The 23243-nt window shown below is 43.1% G+C and overlaps 1 protein-coding gene across 1 annotated transcript in view; it reads left to right on the top strand.

The window, feature by feature from the left end:
- LOC121566095 (low density lipoprotein receptor adapter protein 1-like) overlaps window positions 1-23243 on the top strand; it is a 123599-nt gene that overhangs the window by 73240 nt on the left and 27116 nt on the right. Inside the window, exons 3-6 of the mRNA XM_045216028.1 lie at window positions 7469-7581; window positions 21961-22075; window positions 22930-23002; window positions 23167-23243. The exon at window positions 23167-23243 is cut by the window's right edge and continues 7 nt beyond it. Of these exons, the coding sequence (XP_045071963.1) occupies window positions 7469-7581; window positions 21961-22075; window positions 22930-23002; window positions 23167-23243 (378 nt within the window). The remainder of the gene's footprint in view (window positions 1-7468; window positions 7582-21960; window positions 22076-22929; window positions 23003-23166) is intronic.

Below are 23243 nucleotides of genomic sequence, written 5' to 3'. Positions count from 1 at the left end.
GCTCTACTGTTAGTGTCCCCAGTTATCTCTGTACTGTCTACTGTTAGCTCCATGTTGCTCTACTGTTAGTGTCCCCAGTTATCTCAGTACTGTCTACTGTTAGCTCCATGCTGCTCTACTGTCAGTGTCCCCAGTTATCTCAGTACTGTCTACTGTTAGCTCCATGCTGTCTACTGTTAGCTCCATGCTGTCTACTGTTAGCTCCATACTGTCTACTGTTAGCTCCATACTGTCTACTGTTAGCTCCATGCTGTCTACTGTTAGCTCCATACTGTCTACTGTTAGCTCCATACTGTCTACTGTTAGCTCCATACTGTCTACTGTTAGCTCCATGCTGTCTACTGTTAGCTCCATGCTGTCTACTGTTAGCTCCATGCTGTCTACTGTTAGCTCCATGCTGTCTACTGTTATCTCAGTACTGTCTTCTGTTAGCTCCATGTTGCTCTACTGTTAGTGTCCCCAGTTATCTCAGTACTGTCTTCTGTTAGCTCCATGTTGCTCTACTGTTAGTGTCCCCAGTTATCTCAGTACTGTCTACTGTTAGCTCCATGTTGCTCTACTGTTAGTGTCCCCAGTTATCTCAGTACTGTCTACTGTTAGCTCCATGTTGATCTACTGTTAGTGTCCCCAGTTATCTCAGTACTGTCTACTGTTAGCTCCATGCTGCTCTACTGTCAGTGTCCCCAGTTATCTCAGTACTGTCTACTGTTAGCTCCATGCTGCTCTACTGTCAGTGTCCCCAGTTATCTCAGTACTGTCTACTGTTAGCTCCATGTTGCTCTACTGTTAGTGTCCCCAGTTATCTCAGTACTGTCTACTGTTAGCTCCATGTTGATCTACTGTTAGTGTCCCCAGTTATCTCAGTACTGTCTACTGCCAGCTCCATGTTGCTCTACTGTTAGTGTCTCCAGTTATATCCTATCTGTCTCCAGTTATCTCTATACTGTCTCCAGTTATCTCCATGCTTTCTGCTGTTAGCTCCATGTTGCTCTACTGTTAGTGTCTCCAGTTATCTCAGTACTGTCTACTGTTAGCTCCATGTTGCTCTACTGTTAGTGTCCCCAGTTATCTCAGTACTGTCTACTGTTAGCTCCATGTTGATCTACTGTCAGTGTCCCCAGTTATCTCAGTACTGTCTTCTGTTAGCTCCATGCTGCTCTACTGTTAGTGTCCCCAGTTATCTCAGTACTGTCTACTGTTAGCTCCATGTTGCTCTACTGTTAGTGTCCCCAGTTATCTCAGTACTGTCTACTGTTAGCTCCATGTTGATCTACTGTTAGTGTCCCCAGTTATCTCAGTACTGTCTACTGTTAGCTCCATGCTGCTCTACTGTCAGTGTCCCCAGTTATCTCAGTACTGTCTACTGTTAGCTCCATGCTGCTCTACTGTCAGTGTCCCCAGTTATCTCAGTACTGTCTACTGTTAGCTCCATGTTGCTCTACTGTTAGTGTCCCCAGTTATCTCAGTACTGTCTACTGTTAGCTCCATGTTGATCTACTGTTAGTGTCCCCAGTTATCTCAGTACTGTCTACTGTTAGCTCCATGTTGCTCTACTGTTAGTGTCTCCAGTTATATCCTATCTGTCTCCAGTTATCTCTATACTGTCTCCAGTTATCTCCATGCTTTCTGCTGTTAGCTCCATGTTGCTCCACTGTTAGTGTCTCCAGTTATCTCTGTACTGTCTACTGTTAGCTCCATGTTGCTCTACTGTCAGTGTCCCCAGTTATCTCAGTACTGTCTACTGTTAGCTCCATACTGTCTACTGTTAGTGTCCCCAGTTATCTCAGTACTGTCTACTGTTAGCTCCATGTTGCTCTACTGTTAGTGTCCCCAGTTATCTCAGTACTGTCTACTGTTAGCTCCATGTTGATCTACTGTTAGTGTCCCCAGTTATCTCAGTACTGTCTACTGTTAGCTCCATGTTGATCTACTGTTAGTGTCCCCAGTTATCTCAGTACTGTCTACTGTTAGCTCCATGTTGATCTACTGTTAGTGTCCCCAGTTATCTCAGTACTGTCTACTGTTAGCTCCATGTTGATATACTGTTAGTGTCCCCAGTTATCTCAGTACTGTCTACTGTTAGCTCCATGTTGCTCTACTGTTAGTGTCTCCAGTTATATCCTATCTGTCTCCAGTTATCTCTATACTGTCTCCAGTTATCTCCATGCTTTCTGCTGTTAGCTCCATGTTGCTCTACTGTTAGTGTCTCCAGTTATCTCTGTACTGTCTACTGTTAGCTCCATGTTGATCTACTGTTAGTGTCCCCAGTTATCTCAGTACTGTCTACTGTTAGCTCCATACTGTCTACTGTTAGTGTCCCCAGTTATCTCAGTACTGTCTACTGTTAGCTCCATGTTGCTCTACTGTTAGTGTCCCCAGTTATCTCAGTACTGTCTACTGTTAGCTCCATGTTGCTCTACTGTTAGTGTCCCCAGTTATCTCAGTACTGTCTACTGTTAGCTCCATGTTGATATACTGTTAGTGTCCCCAGTTATCTCAGTACTGTCTACTGTTAGCTCCATGCTGCTCTACTGTTAGTGTCCCCAGTTATCTCAGTACTGTCTACTGTTAGCTCCATACTGTCTACTGTTAGTGTCCCCAGTTATCTCAGTACTGTCTACTGTTAGCTCCATGCTGCTCTACTGTCAGTGTCCCCAGTTATCTCAGTACTGTCTACTGTTAGCTCCATGCTGCTCTACTGTCAGTGTCCCCAGTTATCTCAGTACTGTCTACTGTTAGCTCCATGTTGATCTACTGTTAGTGTCCCCAGTTATCTCAGTACTGTCTACTGTTAGCTCCATGTTGCTCTACTGTCAGTGTCCCCAGTTATCTCAGTACTGTCTACTGTTAGCTCCATGTTGATCTACTGTTAGTGTCCCCAGTTATCTCAGTACTGTCTACTGTTAGCTCCATGTTGCTCTACTGTTAGTGTCCCCAGTTATCTCAGTACTGTCTACTGTTAGCTCCATGTTGCGCTACTGTTAGTGTCCCCAGTTATCTCAGTACTGTCTACTGTTAGCTCCATGTTGCTCTACTGTTAGTGTCCCCAGTTATCTCAGTACTGTCTACTGTTAGCTCCATGTTGCTCTACTGTTAGTGTCTCCAGTTATATCCTATCTGTCTCCAGTTATCTCTATACTGTCTCCAGTTATCTCCATGCTTTCTGCTGTTAGCTCCATGTTGCTCTACTGTTAGTGTCTCCAGTTATCTCTGTACTGTCTACTGTTAGCTCCATGTTGCTCTACTGTTAGTGTCTCCAGTTATATCCTATCTGTCTCCAGTTATCTCTATACTGTCTCCAGTTATCTCCATGCTTTCTGCTGTTAGCTCCATGTTGCTCTACTGTTAGTGTCTCCAGTTATCTCTGTTCTGTCTACTGTTAGCTCCATACTGTCTGTTGTTAGTGTCCCCAGTTATCTCTGTACTGTCTACTGTTAGCTCCATGTTGCTCTACTGTTAGTGTCCCCAGTTATCTCAGTACTGTCTACTGTTAGCTCCATGTTGCTCTACTGTTAGTGTCCCCAGTTATCTCAGTACTGTCTACTGTTAGCTCCATGCTGCTCTACTGTCAGTGTCCCCAGTTATCTCAGTACTGTCTACTGTTAGCTCCATTCTGTCTACTGTTAGCTCCATGTTGATCTACTGTTAGTGTCCCCAGTTATCTCAGTACTGTCTACTGTTAGCTCCATGTTGCTCTACTGTTAGTGTCTCCAGTTATATCCTATCTGTCTCCAGTTATCTCTATACTGTCTCCAGTTATCTCCATGCTTTCTGCTGTTAGCTCCATGTTGCTCTACTGTTAGTGTCTCCAGTTATCTCTGTTCTGTCTACTGTTAGCTCCATGTTGCTCTACTGTTAGTGTCCCCAGTTATCTCAGTACTGTCTACTGTTAGCTCCATACTGTCTACTGTTAGTGTCCCCAGTTATCTCAGTACTGTCTACTGTTAGCTCCATGTTGATCTACTGTTAGTGTCCCCAGTTATCTCAGTACTGTCTACTGTTAGCTCCATGTTGATCTACTGTTAGTGTCCCCAGTTATCTCAGTACTGTCTACTGTTAGCTCCATGTTGATCTACTGTTAGTGTCCCCAGTTATCTCAGTACTGTCTACTGTTAGCTCCATGTTGCTCTACTGTTAGTGTCTCCAGTTATCTCAGTACTGTCTACTGTTAGCTCCATGTTGATCTACTGTTAGTGTCCCCAGTTATCTCAGTACTGTCTACTGTTAGCTCCATGTTGCTCTACTGTTAGTGTCCCCAGTTATCTCAGTACTGTCTACTGTTAGCTCCATGTTGCTCTACTGTTAGTGTCCCCAGTTATCTCAGTACTGTCTACTGTTAGCTCCATGTTGCTCTACTGTCAGTGTCCCCAGTTATCTCAGTACTGTCTACTGTTAGCTCCATGTTGCTCTACTGTCAGTGTCCCCAGTTATCTCAGTACTGTCTACTGTTAGCTCCATGTTGCTCTACTGTTAGTGTCTCCAGTTATCTCAGTACTGTCTACTGTTAGCTCCATGTTGCTCTACTGTCAGTGTCCCCAGTTATCTCAGTACTGTCTACTGTTAGCTCCATGTTGCTCTACTGTTAGTGTCTCCAGTTATCTCAGTACTGTCTACTGTTAGCTCCATGTTGCTCTACTGTTAGTGTCTCCAGTTATATCCTATCTGTCTCCAGTTATCTCTATACTGTCTCCAGTTATCTCCATGCTTTCTGCTGTTAGCTCCATGTTGCTCTACTGTTAGTGTCCCCAGTTATCTCTGTACTGTCTACTGTTAGCTCCATGTTGATCTACTGTTAGTGTCCCCAGTTATCTCAGTACTGTCTACTGTTAGCTCCATGTTGATATACTGTTAGTGTCCCCAGTTATCTCAGTACTGTCTACTGTTAGCTCCATGCTGCTCTACTGTCAGTGTCCCCAGTTATCTCAGTACTGTCTACTGTTAGCTCCATGCTGCTCTACTGTCAGTGTCCCCAGTTATCTCAGTACTGTCTACTGTTAGCTCCATGTTGCTCTACTGTTAGTGTCCCCAGTTATCTCTGTACTGTCTACTGTTAGCTCCATGTTGCTCTACTGTTAGTGTCCCCAGTTATCTCAGTACTGTCTACTGTTAGCTCCATGCTGCTCTACTGTCAGTGTCCCCAGTTATCTCAGTACTGTCTACTGTTAGCTCCATGTTGATCTACTGTTAGTGTCCCCAGTTATCTCAGTACTGTCTACTGTTAGCTCCATGCTGCTCTACTGTCAGTGTCCCCAGTTATCTCAGTACTGTCTACTGTTAGCTCCATGCTGTCTACTGTTAGCTCCTTGCTGTCTACTGTTAGCTCCATACTGTCTACTGTTAGCTCCATACTGTCTACTGTTAGCTCCATGCTGTCTACTGTTAGCTCTATACTGTCTACTGTTAGCTCCATACTGTCTACTGTTAGTGTCCCCAGTTATCTCAGTACTGTCTACTGTTAGCTCCATGTTGCTCTACTGTTAGTGTCCCCAGTTATCTCAGTACTGTCTACTGTTAGCTCCATGTTGCTCTACTGTTAGTGTCCCCAGTTATCTCAGTACTGTCTACTGTTAGCTCCATGTTGCTCTACTGTTAGTGTCTCCAGTTATATCCTATCTGTCTCCAGTTATCTCTATACTGTCTCCAGTTATCTCCATGCTTTCTGCTGTTAGCTCCATGTTGCTCTACTGTTAGTGTCCCCAGTTATCTCAGTACTGTCTACTGTTAGCTCCATGTTGCTCTACTGTTAGTGTCCCCAGTTATCTCAGTACTGTCTACTGTTAGCTCCATGTTGATCTACTGTCAGTGTCCCCAGTTATCTCAGTACTGTCTACTGTTAGCTCCATGTTGCTCTACTGTCAGTGTCCCCAGTTATCTCAGTACTGTCTACTGTTAGCTCCATGTTGCTCTACTGTTAGTGTCCCCAGTTATCTCAGTACTGTCTACTGTTAGCTCCATGTTGCTCTACTGTCAGTGTCCCCAGTTATCTCAGTACTGTCTACTGTTAGCTCCATACTGTCTACTGTTAGCTCCATGCTGTCTACTGTTAGCTCCATGCTGTCTACTGTTAGCTCCATTCTGTCTACTGTTAGCTCCATACTGTCTACTGTTAGCTCCATACTGTCTACTGTTAGCTCCATGCTGTCTACTGTTAGCTCCATGCTGTCTACTGTTAGCTCCATTCTGTCTACTGTTAGCTCCATACTGTCTACTGTTAGCTCCATTCTGTCTACTGTTAGCTCCATGTTGCTCTACTGTTAGCTCCATACTGTCTACTGTTAGCTCCATTCTGTCTACTGTTAGCTCCATGCTGTCTACTGTTAGCTCCATTCTGTCTACTGTTAGCTCCATTCTGTCTACTGTTAGCTCCATACTGTCTACTGTTAGCTCCATACTGTCTACTGTTAGCTCCATACTGTCTACTGTTAGCTCCATACTGTCTACTGTTAGCTCCATTCTGTCTACTGTTAGCTCCATGCTGTCTACTGTTAGCTCCATACTGTCTACTGTTAGCTCCATACTGTCTACTGTTAGCTCCATACTGTCTACTGTTAGCTCCATGCTGTCTCCAGTTATCTCCATGTTGCTCTACTGTCAGTGTCTCCAGGGCATGAAGAGAAAGAGAAGAGATGCCCCCCCCATGTGCTATGTGATTCTGGCCAAAATGTGTGCAAGGAGTTTATAGGGATTTTATATTGAGAATATACAGTATAAGTCAAACGTTTGGACTCACCTACTCATTCAAGGGTTGTTCTTGATTTTTTACTATTTTCTACATTGTTGAATAATAGTGAAGACATCAAAACTATGAAATTACACGTATGGAATCATGTAGTAACCAAAAAAGTGTTAAACAAATCAAAATATATTTTATATTTGAGATTCTTCAAATAGCCACCCTTTACCTTGGTGTCAGCTTTGCACACTCATGAAAATCTCTCAACCAGCTTCATGAGGAATGCTTTTCCAACAGTCTTGAAGGAGTTCCCACATATGCTGAGCACTTGTTAGCTGCTTTTTCTTCACTCTCCCGGTCCAACTCATCCCAAACCATCTCAATTGGGTTGAGGTCGGGTGATTGTGGAGGCCAGGTCATCTGATGCAGCACTCCATCACTCTCCTTGGTCAAATAGCCCTTACACAGCCTGGAGGTGTGTTTTGGGTCATTGTCCTGTTGAAAAACAAATGATAGTCCCATTAAGCGCAAACCAGATGGGATGGTGTATTGCTGCAGAATACTGTGGTAGCCATGCTGGTTATGTGTGCCTTGAATTCTAAATTAATCACTGACAGTGTCACCAGCATAGCACCCCCACACCATCACACCTCCTCCTCCGTGCTTAACGGTGTTTGCTAATGGACAAAAAATGTGCTTTTTTCTTTCGAAAACAAGGACATTTTTAAGTGACCCCAAACTTTTGAACGGTAGTGTATCTATCAGCTTATACATCTGGTTGTGTCCCATCCACAGGCCCGGGCCAGTGCCAAGAAGTTCCGTAAGGTGAACCTGACCATCTCTCCTAAAGGAATCATCATCACAGACACAGAGACACAGGAAGTCATAGAGAACGTCTCCATATACAGGTAAACAATATGACATCATAATGACCTCATAGAGAACGTCTCCATATACAGGTAAACAATATGACATCGTACTGACCTCATAGAGAACGTCTCCATATACAGGTAAACAATATGACATCATTGTAATTGTAGGGAATTTTTTTCTATTGATAATGTAAAATTAACATCCATACAGAAAGACTCATGTGAAGGTGAAATTACAGAGGAGGAACTTCTGGATGCAATTAAACATTTCAGTCCGGGAAAACTCCAGGGTTGGATGGCATACCAGTCGAGGTATACCAAATCTTTTTTGATATACTCAGAGGACCGTTATTAGCATGTTTTAACCACTCCTATGTAAATGGTAGATTATCAGACACTCAAGAAGAAGGTCTGATTTCATTATTACTGAAACAGGATACAAGTGGGAAATATATAGATCCAGTCCATTTAAACAATTGGAGGCCCCTTACACTTCAGTGTTGTGATGCAAAGATTCTAGCAAAATGTATAGCGCATAAAGTTAAAAAGGTATTGTCGGAAATGATTAATTCTAATCAGACAGGTTTTTTACATGGAGATAATATAAGGCAAGTACTGGAAACAATAGAACACTATGAAAAATCTGGGAAACCAGGCCTGCTATTCATAGCAGACTTCGAAAAGGCATTTGACAAAGTACAACTGGAGTTTATATATAAATGCCTGGAGCATTTCAATTTTGTAGAATCTCTTATAAAATGGGTTAAAATCATGTATAGTAACCCTAGGAGTAAAATAGTAAATAATGGCTATTTATCAGAACGTTTTAAACTGTCAAGAGGAGTAAAACAAGGTTGTCCACTATCGGCATATCTATTTATAATGGCCATCGAAATGTTAGCTATTAAAATCAGATCCAACAATAATATCAAGGGATTAGAAATCCGGGGCTTAAAAACAAAGGTGTCATTGTACGCTGATGATTCATGTTTTCTTTTAAATCCACAACTTGAATCCCTCCACAGCCTCATAGAGGATCTAGACACATTTTCTAACCTCTCTGGATTACAACCAAATTATGATAAATGTACTATATTACGTATTGGATCACTAAAAAATAAAAATTTTACATTACCACGTAGTTTACCAATAAAATGGTCTGATGGTGATGTGGATATACTCGGAATACATATCCCAAATGAAATAAATGATCTCACTCCAATACATTTTAATAGAAAGTTAGCAAAAATAGATAAGATCTTGCTACCATGGAAAGGTAAATACCTGTCTATTTGTGGAAAAATCTCCCTGATTAACTCTTTAGTATTATCCCAGTTTATGGTCTTGCCTACGCCTAGTGAACAGTTTTTTAAATTATATGAGAAAAAATATTCAATTTTATTTGGAACGACAAGCCAGACAAAATTAAACGGGCCTATTTATATAATGAATATGAATTCATTTTTACATTTTAGTCATTTAGCAGACGCTCTTATCCAGAGCGACTTACAGTTAGTGAATACATATATATTTTTTCATACTGGTCCCCCGTGGGAATTGAACCCACAACCCTGGCGTTGCAAACACCATGCTCTATCAACTGAGATACATCCCTGCCGGCCATTCCCTCCCCTACCCTGGACAACGCTAGGCCAATTGTGCGCTGCCCATGAGTCTCCCGGTCACGGCCGGCTGCGACAGAGCCTGGATTCGAACCAGGATCTCTAGTGGCACAGCTAGCACTGCAATGCAGTGCCTTAGACCACTGCGCCACTCAGGAGACTGAGGACAATTCAGAGGACAGAAATGATTAAATATTAAAGCATTAGACCTATCACTAAAAGCTTCTTTCATACAAAAGTTATACTTAAATCCGAACTGGTTCTCTAGCAAATTAGTAAGATTATCTCACCCCATGTTCAAGAATGGCCTTTTTCCCTTTATTCAGATTACAACCTCTCACTTTCAGTTATTTGAAAAGGAAATAATCTCCCAAATATCACTATTTCTAAAACAAGCCATAGAAAGTTGGTTGCAATTTCAATTTAATCCTCCAGAAACAACAGAACAAATAATGCAACAAATATTGTGGTTAAACTCAAATATACTAATTGATCAAAAAAAAATTTTTTTTGAAAACATGTTTAAAAAAGGTATAATCTTTGTAAATGATATCATCGGTAGGACTGGTGGAGTTATGTCACACATGCAGCTAACAAAAACATATGGAAATGTCTGCTCTACCCAAAATTACAACCAAATAATTGCAGCCTTACGCAAAAATTCCATGGCATAGTGTTTATGAACTGATACGCAAAACGACGCCGGATTCAAAACTTAGAATTTTTCAATTTAAATTATTATACAAAATTCTTTCTACCAATAGAATGTTATTTATATGGGGGATACAATCTTCCCAGCTCTGCAGATTTTGCTGCGAAGAGACAGAATCATTAGATAATTTGTTTTGGTACTGTCCATTATAATAATAATATAATAATATGTCGTTTAGCAGACACTTTTATCCAAAGCGACTTACAGTCATGTGTACATACATTTTTACGTCCATTTGTAGCTTGTTTTTGGATACAGGTCCAGGAATCGCTAAAGGATTGTAATATTTACCTGGAGCTAACCTTGCAGATAGCATTACTGGGTGACCTGAAAAGTCATAGTCAATCAATCAATAATATAATAATACTTTTAGCAAAAATGTTTATTTTCAATGTACAATCTGTAGAAACAATGAGAATAGAAAGTTTCAGAACTTTTGTGAAACATCACAGTACAGTTGAAAAATATATGGCAAATAGAAATCCAATATGGATGGTGTTAAGAGATAGATGGGAGGTGTTGAATGGAGCTGAAGGATGGGACTAATAACAACTAACAACAACTAATAACAAGATAACTAATCATTTAAGCATACTGTGTCCATAATAAGTAATAGGTTATAGGTTGAGAGCTTTTGTGAAAGAGCACAGTTAGAAAGATATGGCATATAGAAGCAAACCGGATGAACATCATGAAAATGATCGGAGAGGTTGAGGGTAGAGGAAGTTCAGGAGTAAAAACAAACAAAATATAATTTTTGTAAAGTTGACTGTGTCCATAAAATGTATATAGTATGTATAAGCTGGAAGTAGAGGCCTAAGCGTTGTTGTTCACTAGTTTACTCCAATTAGAAAGGGGTTGTAGGGTTGGAAAGTAATAATGGTAAATATATTTTTTTAAAGGATATGTATATATATATATATAATGTATATGTATGTGTATATGTATGTGTATGTATATGTATGTATATATATGTGTATATATATATATATATATATATATATATATATATATATTTGCGAGAAAAATAACATATGGGGGATTGGAAGTGATGCAGACAATTACATTGATGGAAGTTACAATCTATCTGTATTATGAAAGCTGATCTACCCCCCCCAAAAAAACAAAAAAACTAAATGACATCATAATGACCTCATAGAGAACGTCTCCATATACAGGTAAACAATATGACATCATAATGACCTCATAGAGAACGTCTCCATATACAGGTAAACAATATGACATCATAATGACCTCATAGAGAACGTCTCCATACACAGGTAAACAATATGACATCATAATGACCTCATAGAGAACGTCTCCATATACAGGTAAACAATATGACATCATAATGACCTCATAGAGAACGTCTCCATATACAGGTAAACAATATGACATCATAATGACCTCATAGAGAACGTCTCCATATACAGGTAAACAATATGACATCATAATGACCTCATAGAGAACGTCTCCATATACAGGTAAACAATATGACATCATAACGACCTCATAGAGAACGTCTCCATATACAGGTAAACAATATTACATCATAACGACGTCATAGAGAACGTCACCATATAGTTTAGTTTTATTTTGTATACATGGCAGCTAAAAGCTGAATTGCATATGCAAAAGAACATCACAAACTACAACAAATACAAACTACAACAACAAATACAAACTACAACAACAAATAAAAAACTATATAATTGTAACATGGTATGGAAGTCAGGGACTGGAAGGATGATGAATTGAAGCAGTTCTGATGACATTGAGAGCGGAGGAACATCAGGCATGGATGGTCACGGAGACATTGAGAGCGGAGGAACATCAGGCATGGATGGTCACGGAGACATTGAGAGCGGAGGAACATCAGCCATGGATGGTCACGGAGACATTGAGAGCGGAGGAACTTCAGGCATGGATGGTCACGGAGACATTGAGAGCGGAGGAACATCAGGCATGGATGGTCACGGAGACTTTGAGAGCGGAGGAACATCAGGCATGGATGGTCACGGAGACATTGAGAGCGGAGGAACATCAGGCATGGATGGTCACGGTGGAGAGAGCCAGAGTCAGTCGGGCCCATAGGCTTTTTAGCTTGATGGTTAGCTAGCTAGCTACTCATCTCCACAAATTATTGTCTGATGTGTGGATGTGGCCATGGTGATGGGGGGGTCTGATGTGTGGTCATGGTGATGTGTGTATGATAGATACATGTGTATTTGGTGACGTGTATGGCAGCTATACCCCCTCAGGTCCAGTGTAGTGTTATTCAGACTGGATCTCCTGACGGTGAGGATTAGGCTGTGAACATCATATGGCCTCCTGGACTAGAATCACTGGGAGTGGGGTTGAAGCACAGGGGGCTGGAGAGGGGGTTGTTGGGGGCTTGGGAGGAGGACAAGGGGGGTGAATGTGGCAGCGTATCTTGTGTGATCCAAGTGTGTATGTTAAGAAGGTTACACACCCATGCTGATCCATCTTATCAGTTACAGCAGACATCATCCTTCCCTTTCATCCCCCTCTCCTCTCCTCATCTAATCATCCCCCTCTCCTCTCCTCCTCTAATCATCCCCCTCTCCTCTCCTCCTCTAATCATCCCCCTCTCCTCTCCTCCTCTAATCATCCCCCTCTCCTCTCCTCCTCTAATCATCCCCCTCTCCTCTCCTCTCCTCCTCTAATCATCCCCCTCTCCTCTCCTCCTCTAATCATCCCCCTCTCCTCTCCTCCTCTAATCATCCCCCTCTCCTCTCCTCTCCTCCTCTAATCATCCCCCTCTCCTCTCCTCCTCTAATCATCCCCCCTCTCCTCTCCTCCTCTAATCATCCCCCCTCTCCTCTCCTCCTCTAATCATCCCCCTCTCCTCTCCTCCTCTAATCATCCCCCTCTCCTCTCCTCCTCTAATCATCCCCCCTCTCCTCCTCTAATCATCCCCCCTCTCCTCTCCTCCTCTAATCATCCCCCCTCTCCTCTCCTCCTCTAATCATTCCCCTCTCCTCTCCTCCTCTAATCATCCCCCTCTCCTCCTCTAATCATCCCCCTCTCCTCTCCTCCTCTAATCATCCCCCCTCTCCTCTCCTCCTCTAATCATCCCCCTCTCCTCTCCTCCTCTAATCATCCCCCTCTCCTCTCCTCCTCTAATCATCCCCCTCTCCTCTCCTCCTCTAATCATCCCCCTCTCCTCTCCTCCTCTAATCATCCCCCTCTCCTCTCCTCATCTAATCATCCCCCTCTCCTCTCCTCCTCTAATCATCCCCCTCTCCTCTCCTCCTCTAATCATCCCCCTCTCCTCTCCTCCTCTAATCATCCCCCTCTCCTCTCCTCATCTAATCATCCCCCTCTCCTCTCCTCCTCTAATCATCCCCCTCTCCTCTCCTCCTCTAATCATCCCCCCTCTCCTCTCCTTCTCTAATCATCCCCCTCTCCTCTCCTCCTCTAATCATCCCCCTCTCCTCTCCTCCTCTAATCATCCCCCTCTCCTCTTCTCCTCTAATCATCCCCCTCTCCTCTCCTCCTCTAATCATCCCCCTCTCCTCTTCTCCTCTAATCATCCTATCATTTCTATACATCTGACAACCAGCTCTATGCTCCCCCACATCGCCCAGTACTAATGACCTTCTCCTGTGCCCATGCTAAGACTGGTCAGGTCTGGTGTACCAGTCATGGGAGCAGCCAGGCAGTCAAAAAGGATAACAAGGTTTAGTTTGATGCAGGATTTATTCCACGTCCACATTATCATCAGCCCCTCTCTCTTCTCTCTTCTGCTCAATCTATGTATATGCTTTGAGGGGTGGATGCTGTATATTTGAGGGGGGTATTTTGTGTATGTGCATGTGTAAGTGTGTGTTTGTGTAAATGATTGTGTGTATAATTGTGTCTCTGTATTTCTTTATGAGTGTGTGTGTGTACGTAAATGTGTGTGTATCTTAATTGTGTGTATCCAAGGTTGTGAGAATCACCTCAGGCCAGGATTGAACCAAGGATGGAAAACAAACACTGAGGCTATGGAAATAAAAGAAAAGCTGACAACTGTAATCTAGAAGAGGAGAATAGAGGAGAGGAAAATAGAGGAGAGGGGAGGAGAGGAGAGGAGAGGAGAGGAGAGGAGAGGAGAGGAGAGGAGAGGAAAATAGAGGAGAGGGGAGGAGAGGAGAGGAGAGGAGAGGAGAGGAGAGGAGAGGAGAGGAGAGGAGAGGAGAGGAGAGGAGAGGAGAGGAGAGGAGACTAGAGAGGAGAGGAGAGGAGACTAGAGGAGAGGAGAGGAGAATAGAATGGAGAATAGAGGAGAGGAGAACAGAGTTAGTCTTCTGTTATTCAGGCTGGGTGTGGACTGAGCTTCCTGATGTTATTCTGTCAGTTCAAAAGGCTCCTCTCTGTGTGTTAGGTTGACCCCCCCCCCCCCGATCGATTCTCTTTAGCACAGTCTCTTTGAATGCCAAAGGACATAATGCATGCTTACCGTTGTATGATACGCCTGTGTGTGTGTGTGTGTGTGTGTGTGTGTGTGTGTGTGTGTGTGTGTGTGTGTGTGTGTGTGTGTGTGTGTGTGTGTGTGTGTGTGTGTGTGTGTGTGTGTGTGTGTGTGTGTGTGTGTGTGTGTGTGTGTGTGTGTGCTCCTTGCCATCAGGATCTGCACTCTACAGTGTATTTACTCCACTCTAAAAGAAAATAAGATTCATATTATTTATTCACATTTTACAAACAAACTCGTCTCCAGCTGACCTGGATTCCATTCTATTATATTATTATATTCAGATGTAATGTAGATTCATGTGGATTGAGTATAATCTTACATAGTTTCTGTCTCTCAATGTTTGGCATGGACTTGAAATACCCTGTTGCTGTAAAACATTATTCAGACAGGAGATTCTTGGAAGTAGATGACTACAGGAAAAGGAGGACCGAGCACGCCCCCATTCTCATCGACGGGGCTGTAGCGGAGCAGGTTGAGAGCTTCAAGTTCCTTGGTGTCCACATCACCAACAAACTAACATGGTCCAAGCACACCTAGACAGTCATGAAGAGGGCACAACAAAACCTATTCCCCCTCAGGAGACTGAAAAGATTGGGCATGGGTCCTCAGATCCTCAAAAGGTTCTACAGCTGCACCATCGAGAGCATCCTGACTGGTTGCATCACCGCCTGGTATGGCAACTGCTCGGTCTCCTACCGCAAGGCACTACAGAGAGTAGTGCGGATGGCCCAGTACATCACTGGGGCCAAGCTTCCTGCCATCCAGGACCTCTATACCACCCTAGTCATAGACTGTTCTCTCTGCTGCCGCACTGCAAGCGGTACCGGAGCACCAAAGTCTACGTCCATAAGACTCCTGAACAGCTAATCAAATGGCTACCTGGAGCTGCATAGAGAGATATTATATTATATAGTTGGGTGTCTTGGGCATTGCTATTTGGGTCACGCTGCTCATCAGAGACACAGCCAGAAACACTGCAGGAGATCCGAGCGAGGGTTATCACACGCTTGTTGTTTGACAGAGGAGTTAATGACGGAGAGACGCACACATAGCAAACACACACACTCACACAATGAGCCCCCCAAGTATCATAGAGAAACATGGACCCATACTATTATAAATCATTATGTCTCTCTCTCTCTCTCTCTCTCTCTCTCTCTCTCTCTCTCTCTCTCTCTCTCTCTCTCTCTCTCTCTCTCTCTCTCTCTCTCTCTCTCTCTCTCTCTCTCTCTCTCTCTCTCTCTCTCTCTCTCTCTCTCTCTCTCTCTCTCTCTCTCTCTCTCTCTCTCTCTCTCTCTCTCTCTCTCTCTCTCTCTCTCTCTCTCTCTCTCTCTCTCTCTCTCTCTCTCTCTCTCTCTCTCTCTCTCTCTCTCTCTCTCTCTCTCTCTCTCTCTCTAATAGATACCCAAACACATGTAATTGTAGTCCTCTGTAGCTCAATTGGTAGAGCATGGTGCTTGTAACGCCAGGGTAGTGGGTTCGATCCCCGGGACCACCCATACGCAAAAATGTATGCACACATGACTGTAAGTCGCTTTGGATAAAAGCGTCTGCTAAATGGCTTATTATTATTAATTGTAAACAGGTCATTCTATGTGTGATATAAAAGCAGTGGTGAATCCTTTAATAATGAAAGCTTTATGTTGTGATGATGTTTAAGCAACAACAAAGTTATACAGTATGCACCACAACCATAAACACGTGACCTTATTTTCCTTATTTAACAGTCATATGAGTATCAAATGATATCTGATGATGTCCAAATTAGTCCAGTAGTTTTCTCTGTTGATATGTTGTATGGCTAACAGTTCAACTAATACCCATTACAAAACACACATCTTCTGAACAGTCTGGAGTGTGAAGTTCTGGCGAGACACGTTCACACGGACATCGCAAACCCTGTCAGTTGTGTGTGTGTATCAGTGTGTGTGTATGTGTGTGTTCGGTGTGTGGCGCGCGTGTGTGTGTGTGTGTGTGTGTGTGTGTGTGTGTGTGTGTGTGTGTGTGTGTGTGTGTGTATCAGTGTGTGTGTTTGGTGTGTGCATGTGGCGTGTCAGTGGAAAGGGTGTTGAAGAATAATTCCTCCACAGTGGACACTAATTGGGCTTCCAATGACATTGATGTGTAGAATACAGAGTAGAACAGAACAGAGCAAGAGCTAGCTAGCTAGAGCAGAACAGAGCAGAGCAAGAGCTAGCTAGCCAGAGCAGAGTAGAACAGAGCAAGAGCTAACTAGAGCAGAGTAAAACAGAGCAAGAGCTAACTAGAGCAGAGTAAAACAGAGCGAGCTAACTAGAGCAGAGTAAAACAGAGCGAGCTAGCTAGAGCAGAGTAAAACAGAGCAAGAGCTAACTAGAGCAGAGTAAAACAGAGCTAGCTAGCCAGAGCAGAGTAGAACAGAGTGAGCTAGCTAGCCAGAGCAGAGTAGAACAGAGTGAGCTAGCTAGCCAGAGCAGAGTAGAACAGAGTGAGCTAGCTAGCCAGAGCAGAGTAGAACAGAGTGAGCTAGCTAGCCAGAGCAGAGTAGAACAGAGTGAGCTAGCTAGCCAGAGCAGAGCAGAGCAAGAGCTAACTAGCCAGAGCAGAACAGAGCAGAGCAAGAGCTAACTAGAGCAGAGTAAAACAGAGCGAGCTAACTAGAGCAGAGTAAAACAGAGCGAGCTAGCTAGAGCAGAGTAAAACAGAGCGAGCTAGCTAGAGCAGAGCAGAACAGAACAGAGCAGAACAGAACAGAACAGAACAGAGCAGAACAGAACAGAGCAGAACAGAACAGAACAGAGCAGAACAGAACAGAACAGAACAGAGCAGAACAGAACAGAGCAGAACAGAACAGAGCAGAACAGAGCAGAACAGAGCAGAACAGAACAGAACAGAGCAGAGCAGAACAGAGCAGAACAGAGCAGAACAGAGCAGAGCAGAACAGAGCAGAGCAGAGCAGAACAGAGCAGAGCAGAGCAGAGCAGAGCAGAACAGAACAGAACAGAACAGAACAGAGCAGAACAGAGCAGAACAGAGCAGAGCAGAGCAGAGCAGAACAGAACAGAACAGAACAGAACAGAGCAGAACAGAGCAGAGCAGAGCAGAACAGAACAGAACAGAACAGAACAGAACAGAACAGAACAGAACAGAGCAGAACAGAGCAGAAGAGAGTAGAACAGAACAGAGTAGAACTGGCCCCGTGTAGCTCAGTTGGTAGAGCATGGCATTTGCAACGCCTGGGTTGTGGGTTCGATTCCCACGGGGGGCCAGTATGAAAATGTATGCACTCACTAACTGTAAGTCGCTCTGGATAAGAGCGTCTGCTAAATGACTAAAATGTTAACAGAGCAGAGCAAGGGCTAGCTAGCCAGAGTAGAACAGAGCAGAGCTAGCTAGCCAGAGCAGAGTAAAACAGAGTGAGCTAGCTAGCTAGAGAAGAGTTGAACCACAGATGGAACAATAAGACAGATATTTCACCGGATGTATAAATGTGAAGCATCTGGTTACTGTTTACACACACTACCTAATATGGTCAGGGTTTACAGGACTAGCTCAAATTTCCATGCCCATTACCCGCCTGAAAACTAGCCCCATTTTATTTCTCACAGCAAGAGAGGAGTTGCCACATTTATACAATAAATTATATTTCCGTAACGTTATCGAGCCAACAAACACTAGACCACTGCTACTCACCTTTTCGAGATGCCTACAAGGCCCTCCCTCGCCCTCACTTCGGCAAATCAGATCACGACTCCATTTTGCTCCTCCCTTCCTATAGGCAGAAACTCAAACAGGAAGTATCCGTGCTAAGGTCTATTCAACGCTGGTCTGAGCAATCGGAATCCATGCTTCAAGATTGTTCTGATCATGCGGACTGGGATATGTTCCGGGTAGCCTCTGAGAATAACATTGACGTTTACACGGACACGGTGACTGAGTTCATCAGTGACTATTAAAACCTACCATAACCAGAAACCGTGGATAGACGGCAGCATTCACGCAAAACTGAAAGCGCGAACCACCGCATTTAACCATGGCAAGGTGACTGGGAACATGGCAGAATACAAACAGTGTAGTTATTCCCTCCGTAAAAGGCAATCAAACAGGCAAAACATCAGTACAGAGACAAGTGGAGTCGCCGTTCAACGGCTCAGACATGAGACGATACAGCCGTTAGCCGTGGTATATTGGCCATACACCACAAACCCCCAGGGTGCCTTATTGCTGTTAGAAACTGGTTACCAACATAATAGTACATGTTCTGTTATAGGCAGAGGTTACAGTGTAAAATCTGGGTTTATGATTGTAATTCAACTTTTCCATGGTTTGATTAGCTAGACTATTGCCCCTGATAGGCCTGCATCTTCAGATAGCCTGCAGTAGCCTAGACAATATGTAGGCAAGATGTAAACTGATTTAGCAGCTTGCCTAGTTCAAATTAACAGACTCATTTATTCAACTTGAATAGCGAGGCGATTTCGAGGTAAGACGTTCTTGTGTTTTCCAATAGCCTGCTGGAACAGGCTACTGGGGATGGGGTCGAAATTTAAATTGCTAAATTAAATATGAATAATAATGATATGAACTGAATATGCGTGTCAACAACAGCCAGTGTTTATTTATTTATTTTTTGTTTACCTGTAGCCTAATCTGACTACTGTTACCGTTGATAACTTCCAATGTAATTAACAAAACATGGCCATTCTCCACATTTAATGGCAGTTCCATTGATTACTTTTCCCCATAGCAGAAGCACGCGAGGGAGTTCCATAACTTCAATGTCAAATTTCCACTGGTGCATAATGCCCAAGTTAAATAGCTTCGCTGTCTCCTCTCACACTCACGTGACTCAGCCAATAGTGGACTGAGCTGCATGCTGCAGTGCTCTCTCAACACACACACACAACTCCGTTCCTCACCACTCACTCACTCAGCAACAGCCTGCCTCACCTGATAGTCAGCGGCAGCAGGTGAAATATAATAATTTTTTCCCCATTGGAAATAACAGGCTGTGGTCTATCTTGGGTTAGTTATGAAAATATTTGGTAGAACAGAACAGAGTTAGCTACCTAGAGCTATGACTCCAACCTGCACGCTGGCTGCTATGACTAAAGAAAACAGTGGTTATGACTCCAACCTGCTATGATTAAAGAAAACAGTATGGTTATGACTCTAACCTGCACGCTGGCTGCTATGATTAAAGAAAACAGTATGGTTATGACTCTAACCTGCTATGACTAAAGAAAACAGTGTGGTTATGACTCCAACCTGCTATGACTAAAGAAAACAGTGTGGTTATGACTCCAACCTGCTATGACTAAAGAAAACAGTGTGGTTATGACTCCAACCTGCTATGATTAAAGAAAACAGTATGGTTATGACTCTAACCTGCACGCTGGCTGCTATGATTAAAGAAAACAGTATGGTTATGACTCTAACCTGCTATGACTAAAGAAAACAGTGTGGTTATGACTCCAACCTGCTATGATGAAAGAAAACAGTGTGGTTATGACTCCAACCTGCACGCTGGCTGCTATGATTAAAGAAAACAGTATGGTTATGACTCTAACCTGCACGCTGGCTGCTATGATTAAAGAAAACAGTATGGTTATGACTCTAACCTGCTATGACTAAAGAAAACAGTGTGGTTATGACTCCAACCTGCTATGACTAAAGAAAACAGTGTGGTTATGACTCCAACCTGCTATGATTAAAGAAAACAGTGTGGTTATGACTCTAACCTGCTATGACTAAAGAAAACAGTGTGGTTATGACTCCAACCTGCTATGATGAAAGAAAACAGTGTGGTTATGACTCCAATCTGCACGCTGGCTACTATGACTAAAAGGTTTGTATAAAGCCAGAAGACTATGGAGAGAGAGGGTCAAACACTGTCTCTGTTGTCTACTTAATATACACAGCTATTTCTATCCACAGCCTGTGTGTGTGTGTGTGTGTGTGAGTGTGTGTGCAACCTCCAACACTCTGCATAAGGAAAGCAGCTTTGGGATGTGACACATTTGGGACACAGTCTGTATGTGGTATGGATCAGTGGGAAGCTGTCAACATTGTTTAGATTGGCTTTTAGACAAGCCTTTAGAACCAACCACTCAGATTGGCCTTTAGACAGGCCTTTAGAACCAACCACAGATTGGCTTTTAGACAGGCCTTTAGAACCAACCACTCAGATTGGCTTTTACATTATTTAGCAGACGATCTTATCCAGAGCGACTTACAGTTAGTGAATACATCTTTTTTTATACTGGCCCCCCGTGGGAATCGAACCCACAACCCTGGCGTTGCAAACGCCATGCTCTATCAACTGAGCTACATCCCTGCCGGCCATTCCCTCCCCTACCCTGGACGACGCTGGGCCAATTGTGCACCGCCCATGAGTCTCCCGGTCGCAGCCGGCGGCGACAGAGCCTGGATTTGAACCAGGATCTCTAGTGGCACAGTTAGCACTGCGATGCAGTGCCTTAGACCACTGCGCCACTCAGGATTTTAGACAGGCCTTTAGAACAAACCACTCAGATTGGCTTTTAGATAGGCCTTTAGAACCAACCACTCACCAGAGCTTTCTGTGGATTTGCTGCATGGCAATAGGGTTTGCTGAGAGTTGAACATACAGTATTCCCATAGACCAGGTGTACAGTTGATGCGTGCCAGGATCGGAAATGTAGTTGATAATGTTTTGAACATGGCATCAATAAATAGTTAATCTTTGCTTTGTTTTGTTGGCTGTGATAATTAGTTACACAGCTATTATTTGTTTATTTATTTGTCTGATTCCCATTTGCTTGTGATGTTGCGTTAATAGATCTTGGATCAGGTTTGTCTTTTGGGTCACAATTAAAAAGATTACATGGACAAAGGGGTCCTGATCCTAGATCAGCACACTAATAGATACATAAGGCCCCTGGGTGCCAATAATGATTAACTGGTAATTAATTAATTTCTTTCTAAGCCCCTTCAGAGGTTTTAGAGCTCTGACAAGACAGCATAAGCTTCAGCAATGAGGTTTTAAGACCGTAAAGCTTTAGTGATTTGTTCAGTTCTTTTCTGATCTGCTCTGCGATACTCCGAGGCTGCGTCACAAATGACACCCTGTTCCCTATAGGGCCCTGGTCATAAGTAGTGCACTATATAGGAAATAGGGTGGCATTTGGGATACCACCTCTTTCATGGTCCATCTGTGATCTATGGCCTACTTAATATTCATGACTTCCCCCTTCACACCCTGCTGTGATTGGCCTGCTGCTCATCCATATGCAACAGGTTAGGAAGAGCAGAGTGGAGTTACTAGTTTAAAACGTTTCATCCTATATCTCTCTCTCTCTCTCTAAATGTGATGGATGGCATGGGGTCTATAGGGCAGAGATAGATGGGTATCCAATATACTTTAATTACAAATCAAATTATCATGGAAAATGTTTTGTAAAAATGTGAAAAACCTCTTATGATGAAGATTACGTGTAAATGAATTGATCATCACCAATGGATTTCTTTTTTACTCCATCTACTAGTTAAAATATACTGTACATGTAGCCAGGGGAGGGTTGTGGGATGTTTTATGTCATGTTTTTCCATACCCTGGGAGTATTTTTTCTCCCCTCCTGCAGAATCTCCTACTGTACGGCAGATAAAACTCAGGACAAGGTGTTTGCCTACGTTTCCCAGATTCAGTTCAACGAGACGCTCGAGTGCCACGCCTTCCTCTGTCACAAGAAGAAGATCGTAAGTGACAAGTGGGGCACTAGTTCAAAAGACTTTTCACTTTCCATCACTGTTGATAAGATTTGATAATGATCCCAGACACATTTTTTTTTTTTTTGCAGACGCTCTTATCCAGAGCGACTTACAGTTTTTAGTGAGTGCATACATTATTATTTTAAAAAATCATACCCCCCGTGGGAATCGAACCCACAACCCTGGTGTTGCAAACACCATGCTCTACCAACTGAGCTACATCCCTGCCGGCCATTCCCTCCCCTACCCTGGACGTCGCTGGGCCAATTGTGCGCCGCCCCATGGGTCTCCCGGTCGCGGCCGGCTACGACAGAGCCTGGATTCGAACCAGGATCTCTATACACATGGCTGAATATCAGAATTAAACACCGATGAAGTAAAATGTTAATTTCTATTGCTTTATAAGGCACCAGGGAAACATTACACGAGAAGTTACCAATTATTAAAATAGTGTTTCCAATGCAGAACAACGCTTCCTTTAGATGACGATGGTATCTGGCTCCATCTTGTGTTACTGTAGCTACTAGCAACCACAGTCAACTTAATACGAAATTGTAACTATTTTTGCACTACGGCCTATTTATTGCCTTACCTCCATAACTTACTACATTCGCACACACTGTATATATATTTTCTATTGTGTTATTGACTGTATGTTTTTGTTTATTCCATATGTAACTCTGTGTTGTTGTTGTTTTTAATCGCACTGCTTTGCTTTATCTTGGCCAGGTCGCAGTTGTAAATGAGAACTTGTTCTCAACTGGCTTACCTGGTTAAATAAAGGTGAAATAAAATAAAAATAAAAACCTTGTGTTATACTCTGTGGTTTCCGTGGATTCCAGGCTCAGGCTGTGACTCTAACGGTCGCCCAGGCCTTCACAGTAGCGCTGGACCTGTGGGAGATCGCTCAGGAAGGTCAGTATTAGGGTGAATGTCAGCAGAACGTTTTTTTTATTTATTTTTACAGTACGTTCTCCACCTGAAACGTTGGCACAAAAAAATCAACGGATACTTTCCAAGCTTGTTTTCTTTGAACTACAATTTTCTGAGGTCTGACAGTTTTTTTCTTCTCCTGTCAGACAAAAGTCAGAAGGCCAGGAAGTGCTGCTCGTCTTCTGTCAGAGATGGACAGACAGAGACTACAAACACACACAGT

The sequence above is a fragment of the Coregonus clupeaformis genome, unplaced genomic scaffold, assembly GCF_020615455.1.
Source record: "Coregonus clupeaformis isolate EN_2021a unplaced genomic scaffold, ASM2061545v1 scaf0580, whole genome shotgun sequence".
NCBI classification, from domain to species: Eukaryota; Metazoa; Chordata; class Actinopteri; order Salmoniformes; family Salmonidae; genus Coregonus; species Coregonus clupeaformis.
Note: the sequence above shows the minus strand (reverse complement) of the source record. Positions and strands in the feature narration are given on the sequence as shown.